This window comes from Thamnophis sirtalis, unplaced genomic scaffold, assembly GCF_051295495.1.
Source record: "Thamnophis sirtalis isolate CommonGarterSnake01/CBP01778 unplaced genomic scaffold, rThaSir2_p1.2 scaffold_5, whole genome shotgun sequence".
Classification (NCBI taxonomy): domain Eukaryota; kingdom Metazoa; phylum Chordata; class Lepidosauria; order Squamata; family Natricidae; genus Thamnophis; species Thamnophis sirtalis.
Genome location: NW_028261385.1, coordinates 63,293,537 through 63,302,199, shown reverse-complemented (window position 1 = coordinate 63,302,199; position 8,663 = coordinate 63,293,537). Strand labels below are relative to the sequence as shown.

At 39.7% G+C, this 8,663-nt stretch overlaps 1 protein-coding gene across 1 annotated transcript; it reads right to left on the bottom strand.

The window, feature by feature from the left end:
• Positions 1 to 546: 546 nt before the first annotated feature.
• Positions 547 to 6,884, bottom strand: ZNF367 (zinc finger protein 367). The gene is made up of 5 exons (XM_014051652.2): positions 6,286 to 6,884; positions 5,347 to 5,497; positions 3,486 to 3,605; positions 3,013 to 3,151; positions 547 to 2,747 (listed from the first exon to the last, which is right to left on the bottom strand). The coding sequence occupies exons 1-5, from the start codon at positions 6,664 to 6,666 to the stop codon at positions 2,510 to 2,512; spliced, it is 1,029 nt and encodes a 342-aa protein (XP_013907127.1). The 5' UTR covers positions 6,667 to 6,884; the 3' UTR covers positions 547 to 2,509.
• Between the last annotated feature and the right edge of the window lie 1,779 nt (positions 6,885 to 8,663).

Sequence of the window (8,663 nt, the reverse complement as noted above, 5' to 3'; positions counted from 1 at the left end):
TAAAGTATAGCTCCTATGATGAAGACCTGTTTGCTAAGGTAGCTTGGGGTTTTATGTAAATAGATGCTATAAATAATTTAAAATTCTGTACTTGTCTTAATTAGAAAACTGGATCAATTCAGACTCTGAATGTAAATTTATCATTTACATAATATAAAAACTCTAAATTGACTGTAGTTTGGAAAAAATGCAATTAAAACTAAAGTGTCTATATTGTAATTATTGTAAAAAAAAACACAAATGCAGTTAGAAATTAGGAAAACAGTAAAGCACCAAGCATCAGAATCCCAATTTATATTGATGGTATCAACCTTTGGCATAGTGAATTATAATTTATTTTTTTGAAATATATGTCCAAAGCTTTCCACAATGAAAATTGAAAGATTTATTTTCTTCAATCAAAGTAGTTATTAAATATTAAATTATCAAAATAATTGTTAAAAGATATCTGCTGGGATTTGTCCAAGAATTTTGGAGGAGTTTATGACATATTCAAAGATCTCTAAACTGCAATGAGAATTCATGACATTACCATGAATACAGATGTAAAATCCAGGCAACTTTTTATTCAAAGCTTAATAGAATTACAGCATTTTAACTCGTGCCAGAAGTACAGCTGAATCATACACAGCAGAGAATTCTTGAACTTCCATTTTTTAAAAATCCAACTTTTTACAAATGGTTATCTGGAGTTTTTTTCTCCCAAAGATGTATTTTATACATAATTGGTAAAGCAGCTTGACTTGCCTATAGCTAGGCAGAATGTGTTTTAAGTAAATACATATTTTCAATATGCATTCAGTGTAAATAAAATATTGAATTGTTTGTGCATCATCAAACTAGGCCTTACTTTCATAGCTGGGCAATATAATCATAAATTTACTCCTACAATGGCATCAACTGGATTTCATGAAGTGCAAATGCCATTCTCCACTTCTAAATCAAATTCAGCGAAAGCATCAAAGTTTACATTGATTTTCTAAAGGCTTTAATATAACTTTAAATGTAGCCCAAAGGTCAAAGTTGAAGTGCTTTATTTTAAGGATGAAGGTTTCAGAAAAATCTAACAACCTCCAAAATAAAACTATGTCAAATGTATAAACTTGCACTAACTTTCTGGTTTTATAGCCATTTGCCAACATTAATATATAATTCTAAGATATCAAAGTATAGATGGAACTAGGGAATAAAAACCATCTAGTGCTAGCTTGGATCATTGAAAAAAGTTATTTTGATAAATATCACTGATTTTATGTTCTTATGCCAGAAGCCTTGATTCTTCCTAAAAACAGAAATGTTAACCTATAATGCACTTGTATTCATTGTTTATACAGGCAGTTAGCAAGGCACACAGCTGGCATATGATAAATTACTTAAAACTATTTCTAATGTATACCACTAGAACTTTTGTTTTCCTTTAAGTGATCAAAAGCACTAAGTGCTGTACTACATCTTCACTTAGGGAAAGAATAGCCTAAACATCTCACACTTGTAACTACAGCTGAAAGCTACAATTAGTGAAAACAACTTGGCATTGAAATTTCAATTAAAATAATAAGGTGGCATCACGCAAAAAACAAACAAACAAAACACCCCAAACCCTATCTGCGGGAAAATGCAGGAAGCAACATTTTAGTGTTTGCTAGTGAAATTCTAAAATATTCTTAAAAACCAATGCTACCCTGTAAATATCTCCATGAACAAAACACAAATGCCATTGTTGTAGGGTTTAAGAGCTCTGACTGAAACCCATACTGGATGTTACTACAATGCCTAGAATTTGCAAGAGTAATCACTCCGTTATAGAAGAGTCCAACAATGTGCAAATATTCCCACATTTATAATGGGAATAGTAAGTGCTGCTCAACCAAAAGAACTGTAAGGTATCTATCCATAAAAGCAAAGTCAGCCTCCATGTCACCAGTCACAAAGAAGATTTTAAATGAAAATCTATCCAATTAATCTATTGTGCCATAAAATTAAGACATTCTAACATCTGTCAGTAATATTAGATAAAATATCTTCAAAACAGCATGGGTACATCAATGATTACATCTAATTTAAAAAAAAATCTATTAATTTGCTTTGAATGTATGTACCATTATTCCCATACAGGTTTAGAAAGTGCTTCCTGTGAGAACTGAAATAAAGAATGACTGGCACCCCAACTTTAAACACTGTTTTTATGGAAGCAAATATCACTGGTTGCGGTGACCTACTTCCATGCAACTGTGATTAAAAGCACCCTAACCTTGCAAATCTAGCTTTCTGTAAGTTGATCATGTTATACACTGCATCAGACAATCTCCTATTTACAAAATACTTTAAAAGCTTTACCATATAAAAAGTGCAATTCTTTTACCCATTTTCTAGGGTAACAACATTCTTCATAAATTCTATATAATAGCAGCGTATGGAAGCCAATAAGGTGCTTAGCTTATGCCAGAAGCTAATTGGTTTAAATAACAAAATTCAGTACATTTTGTTAATCCACGCTCCAGTTCTTCTATTACTGTCGTAGTGGGGCTCCGGCCAAGTTGGCAAGCTCAATGAGTGCCAGTGCCCCATGTAAGCGTTCACGTTGTTCTTGAAGGCGGCTACAAACAGATGAATGAGCAGTATTTTTTTCCTCCTCTTCCTCATCTTCAGACTGAAGATATTCCATGGGATCTTGCTGCTCTTGGTCAGGCTTATGAATAGATTTATTTTTCAACACAGGAGTGCGTTGTTCTCTCATTTCCCAATACCTGTTAATAAAGATAAAATTGAGCATTAGAAAACCTAAAATATTGAAATAATACTGAAATATTATTGCCAACTAGTTCACAAATTGACAAACAGTTATTTCAGTATAAGCAATTCTTCTCTCCCATCTGACTCTTGAGGTAATAAATAATAGGAAGCTTTTATTAGCATCCTGGCCATGGTTAAACAGAATACAGAACTGTTAGTTAACAAATGACTGTTCAATCTCTTTCAATTCTTAATGCTGCATTTTATGTAAATACATACTTTGCCAGCCATTCAGCAACAGCTTTGTTGTCTGCAGTTTGCTTTTTGTTCAGTCTATCTGTAGGTTCTTCTCGTCTTAATTTTGCATATGGATGCTTGGGACAATGGCGGTTTGCATGTGTGAATCTGCTTATACATCCTTAATTGAAGAAAGTATCAGTCAGAAATATTGTTAGACTAAACTCCCCCCAAACAGAAACACATGAGGAATTTATCTGTTGTCAGTTAATTTGATTTCTGAAGAAACACAGAAAAGTGAGTTTATTTTTGAAATCTGCACCTTCCCAACTTATGTAATAAGATTTTTAAAAACTATATTGCTTAGAGGCTGTCATGTTTTTCCAAGCTATTCATGCCTAAAGATAGGATACCTGGTTCTAGTAAAATAAGATAAAAACTAGGAAATTTTGTTGGCTTATTTTCAGATATTTATTCACTGGAGTTTGAATGAAAGCAATTTTCTCATGACTCACCATTTTCTGCACAGACAAAAGGCTTCTCTCCTGTATGGAGACGCTGATGTGTTTTAAGTTGCCCACTCTGAACAAAAGCTTTCCCACACTCTGGGTAATCACACAAATAAGGTCTTTCACCTAAGGGGGGAAAAATCCCTATCTTGAGTTTCTTCCAGGAATTTCTTGCATAAAATAAACAAAGTCCTAATTATGCTAAAATTTGCCAGAACCTGTCTGAGTTATGTTGCAGGTAGACTTCAACTTACAAATATTTAATGGCAGTTCAAAGTTATGACAGTGCTGAAAAAAAAATCACCTATGACCTATTCTCGAAATTACAATTAGTGTACCACCTGTCCAGTCACATGATCATAATTCAGGTACTTGGCAACAGCTCACGTTTATGATGATGACATGATCATGAGCTAAAATCTCCCTCGCTTCTGACAAGTAGTCAATTGGGGAAGGCAGATTTGCTTAATGGTGTGTGCAATTCACTTAATGTGACTCTCTTAATATAATAAAAATGGTTGTAAAATTGAGTCCAGTCACGTGATGACTTGCTTATTGACCACATCACTTACTGACCAAAATTCTGGTCCCAACTGTGTCAAAGGTGCTTTTTTCAAGAGGCAACTGGACTTTGTTTTTCTTTGAAAACTTTTGCTTCTCATCCAATAAGCTTCTTCAATTGTAACTGGATGGTGGGGAATGGAAGGATTTATATTCCTTGCAGATAGCTAGTTATTTGCATTCTTTTAGTGTAGATGAGGCCGCTCTGAGGTTTATCTGCTTACTCAGGATCACCTAGTAGTACAAATGGTTGTGGAGCATTCTTGGAACTGTTGAAAGGACTGTGTTGCACAGGCCTATCAAACTGGTGGCCTGCAGGCCAGATACATCATGTACAGGCCATGCCCACCCGGACTCTGTAAAAGCAAAAAACATCTTGATACATCACAATCCGGCCCATGACATGATTGAATTTGACACCTGTGGTATTGTAGACTTCGGATAGATGTGATATTCCTTCCCCTCTGTCAAGAGAGGGGTGTTCAATTTTGACATAGATGGTGTCTTTGACCCCTCTTTCAAACCAGTTGTCCTCTGTTACTGACTTCAAGAATGGCATTTGTCTTTAAATGCAGATGGACTGCTGAGTCTTCTCCTGATGGGTTTGTTCTCAACTCTTGGTCCCAACTGTAGTTATAAATTGAGGATTATCTCTGCATTGTTTTTTTTAACTCTTTTCATTAGTTTGAAAAGATGCTAAAAATCTGAGACAGTCCAACTAAAGGGGTTTTTGTTTTGCAAGTATGCTGTTAATCCTTTTTCTAGACCATTTAAATACTTTTTTTTTGGTAAAACAAACTTCCTATCACAGCCTCTTGAAAAAATGTTGTATTTATATACAAAAAAATTTCAGCAAGAAATAAAATTCCAAATTAAGCTTTAAGGCGTGAACAGAATAAATTTCATGAAAATTAAGCACATGCATTTAGTTGAAAAATTAAATATATATTAAATACAGCTTTATTCTTTATAAGTATTTAGCTAGCTCTTTAATAGCTGAAAATTCTAAGGAACTAAAAAGACATTCATGTGATTATTGCTTCTTCCTATCAATGGAAAAATACAATCCACATGACACCCTAATCCCAATTCACCTTATTTCAAGGTGTAACAAAACAACATGGGCAATACAGATCTTATTGTATTGTACTGAAGTAAATAACTTTTGATCTATGAGTGTTCACTGCCAAGTCCCATCTTATTCAAAATCTGAGGATTACAGCATGTCCGGAACTAAATTGTTGCATGAAAAATAATTCTAAAGTAGTGGGTCTAATAAAATATATTGTTTATGCAGTCCGCTTACCAGTATGAGTTCTTTTGTGTGCCTGCAAAGACTTCTCTCTTGGAAAAACTCTGTTGCAGACATTACAACGTATTCTGCTAGATGAATGCTCTCCCTCGCTTATTAGATCTCGGACTGTCTCTGCTCTTGGTCGGCCTCTTCTAATCCCATCCTAGTAAATTAAAAAGTCTGTTAACAATCTAAAACAAGTACTATATAGTACATTTTATTTTAAAATATCTTTTCTTCTGTCACATATATACTGTATATATTGTGTGTGAAAGAGAAGAAAATATATTTCTTAAGTCATAAAGAGCTAGTTAGAGCATTATATGGGATGCAGTCCTAATTCAGAGGGCTCTTATCCATTGCAGGCGCTGTACACATAAACCTTTAGTTTCTGTGATGCTAAAGAACCTGCACCTCCTTTGACACAGCACTGGACATAAGATGCCCTTAAGATACAATAAAATAAAATGTAATAAAATAAAGGAACTCTGGTTGAGATGACACCGCTTCTTCTTGTTCAGAGGGAACATTGAGGGGGTGACAACTTTTAAAATAGCCTGTCTCAACTACCGCAAATTTTAGTTATTCCATAGTAGAAAAGCGCATCCATCCAGAATTAAATGAGGGAAGAGCGGGGGGGAAGAAGAATCGGGGGGCAAGAGCACGGGCAGCACGCGCGCCACCCGCCTCGACGGAGCAACTTGCGCGCGCCGGCGCTCGCGGCCGACATTTAAATGAAAGGATGTTTTTGGCGCGCGGAGGTGTCGTCATCGGGGGGGGCGAATCACCCGCGGAAATGACTTAACTGCAACCCCGCGAGACGCTCGGGAGCGAAAGGGGCGGGGTCCCCGGGCTCCAAATAAGGTTCCTTTTAAACTGAAGCCCTTTTCAACCGTCGCTTCCCATGCTTCTCCTTCCCACAACCCCCGCCCGCTCTCTGGGCTCACTCACCCTCAAATGCCCGTTGCTCCCAGTACCGCTGTCGGGGCTTCCCGCTTCTTCGTCGTCTCCAGCGGAGCGCTCCACGGCGCTCCGAAGCCCTCCGCCGTTGCCTCCTCCTCCTCCCTCGCGGAGAGGCTGAGATGCGGCGGGCGGAGGAGGGCTGAGGGTGACGTTGTGCGCGTTCTCCCCCCAGTGCCATGGGTAGACCATGAAGTCGCTGAAGCCCGGGCTGGTAGGGATGGGTGGCGGCGGCACGGGCACGTGGGCGGGATCCTCGCTGCTGGTGAGCGGCGGCTTGACTGGGGTGGTTTTGATGACCGAGACCAAGACGCGCTTCGGAGAGCTTCCCGGACAGACGATAACGGGCGGAGGGCCCGGCAGCTCAGACATGCTGCGTCGGTCCGAGATTCTTTTTCTTCTCGATCCGCGGGTCGCTGGTACCGCTTGTAAACCCCGGACGGCTGCTTCCCTTGGCTTTTTTCTTTGGTGGCCGAAAAGGAGCGCCTCAGGTGTGCATGACAGGAGGACTCCTTCGTGGAGATGCCAACCCCATGCAGTCTCTGCCCGGCTGTCGGAAGCAATCGCGACTTCTCACCATTCAGCAGCGGTAACCCCCGACCACCGCTCCCGAGCCCTAGACTTTCCCGCGTTACATTTCGCGCCTGGGCGGAACCAATAGTCGAATCCGCTGCACACGTCATTGGAGTGACAGCCCCTCCCAGCCAATAATTAAAGAAGGCAGCACCTATTACCCTCGGTCCAAAGGCGGACCGCTTCGAAAAAAAATGTGCTGGGCGTGGCTTCGGGGCACTCGGATTAATCCATTGGCTGACATTTTGTGACACCAGCCAACAGAATTCGAAAGTTGCCTGGGAAGGTGGGCCGCCGGTATTCATCAAAGCCTGGCCTCCATCTTTCCCCATGCGAGCGGTCTGATTATGAGCGGGAGGACTTGGCTGGAGGGAGCATCTCTTCTGGTGGTAGGGAAAATATACCGCAAGCACATTTTTGCAGCAGACGTTTGGATCCAAATTTTGCCAAAGATCCCTCAAGCTCAACTTTCAAGGCGCGCTGTGCCGGGGTGCCATGTGATCTCCTAATCACGTGATCTATTTAAAGAGCAGAGTGCGGGAACAGCGAACACGAATTGCAACTTCAGAAGCTGTTCGGTTTACCACAAGAGACTGAAAAAACACGGGAGCGAAGTCTTCCACGTAAACAGTACAAGTGTGCTTTGATTTTGAAACCTGTCCACGGCCCATAAGGATATCTAGTCTGAGAGGCTTGACATCCTTTTGGCTCAGTTATTCACACTTACCCTTTCTCATCCAAGCATATTAAATGTCTTTGTCCGGAATGTGTCAATATCTGAAATAAGATCTGGCCTGCTGAAACATGCCTTGGTTATGTAAAAATTGGATTATTGGAATGTGTTCTGTTTGGAGCCGCTTTTGAGGAATGTTTGGAAACTGCAACTGAGTCAGAATGAAAACAGTCGAAAAGCTGGTTGGGTGCTTGCGGAATCATATTAAAATTTGCCTTGCCAATACAATGATGATTACTTACCTGTTTTGGAACAACTTCAGTTTTTATAATGATTTGAAGCCGTAAAGATTTATACCTGAACCTTTTATTGATATCTTTTCTCACATTAATCCTGCTGCTCTCTACTATTGGATAAAAGGGTTTTTTCCCCCTAATGATAGAAAGATTAAAATTGCCTTGCTAGATCCATCTTACTTTACCATTTCATTTTTCATACTGGCCAATCATGCCTTAGGGTTGCTTGAAAGCAGGAGATGGAGATTTAGTCACTTGTTCTCCAATTGATTTTGGAAACATGCTGCAGAAGGGTCTGCAGAGAAGTAAAAATGGCAGTCACAACTCTATGGTTGTAATCTTACCCCTTATCTGTGTGTATTCTAAACCCGGGTAATAATGAGTCTTCAATATTAATAGCATTCATTGTAAGGACTACAATAGCCTATATCAGAGGTGACATTCAGTAGGTTTTGATCAGTTCTGGAGAACTGGTAGTGGAAATTTTGGGTAGTCCAGAGAACCGGTAAATACCACCTCAGACTGGCCCTGCCCCCATCTATTCTCTGCCTCCTGAGTACCAGGTGATCGGGAGGAAATGGGGATTTTGCCATATCCTTCCCCTGCCACACCCACCAAGCCATGCCCACAGAACCGGCAGTAAAATTTTTGAACCCCACCAGTGGCCCGTATGTAGGACAAATAGGCAGAAGCCTAGCAGGCAATATAGCAATAGCAATAGCAGTAGACTTATATACCGCTTCATAGGCCTTTCAGGCCTCTCTAAGCGGTTTACAGAGAGTCAGCATATTGCCCCCAACAATCTGGGTCCTCATTTTACCCACCTC

Coding starts and splice junctions, on each gene's coding strand:
- ZNF367 (XM_014051652.2), bottom strand. CDS start 6,666: ATGTCTGAGCTGCCGGGCCCTCCGCCCGTTATCGTCTGTCCGGGAAGC. Junction 5,498..6,285: donor GGAGCAACGGGCATTTGAGG/GTGAGTGAGCCC, acceptor TTAATTTACTAG/GATGGGATTAGAAGAGGCCG. Junction 2,748..3,012: donor GTTGCTGAATGGCTGGCAAA/GTATGTATTTAC, acceptor CTTTATTAACAG/GTATTGGGAAATGAGAGAAC.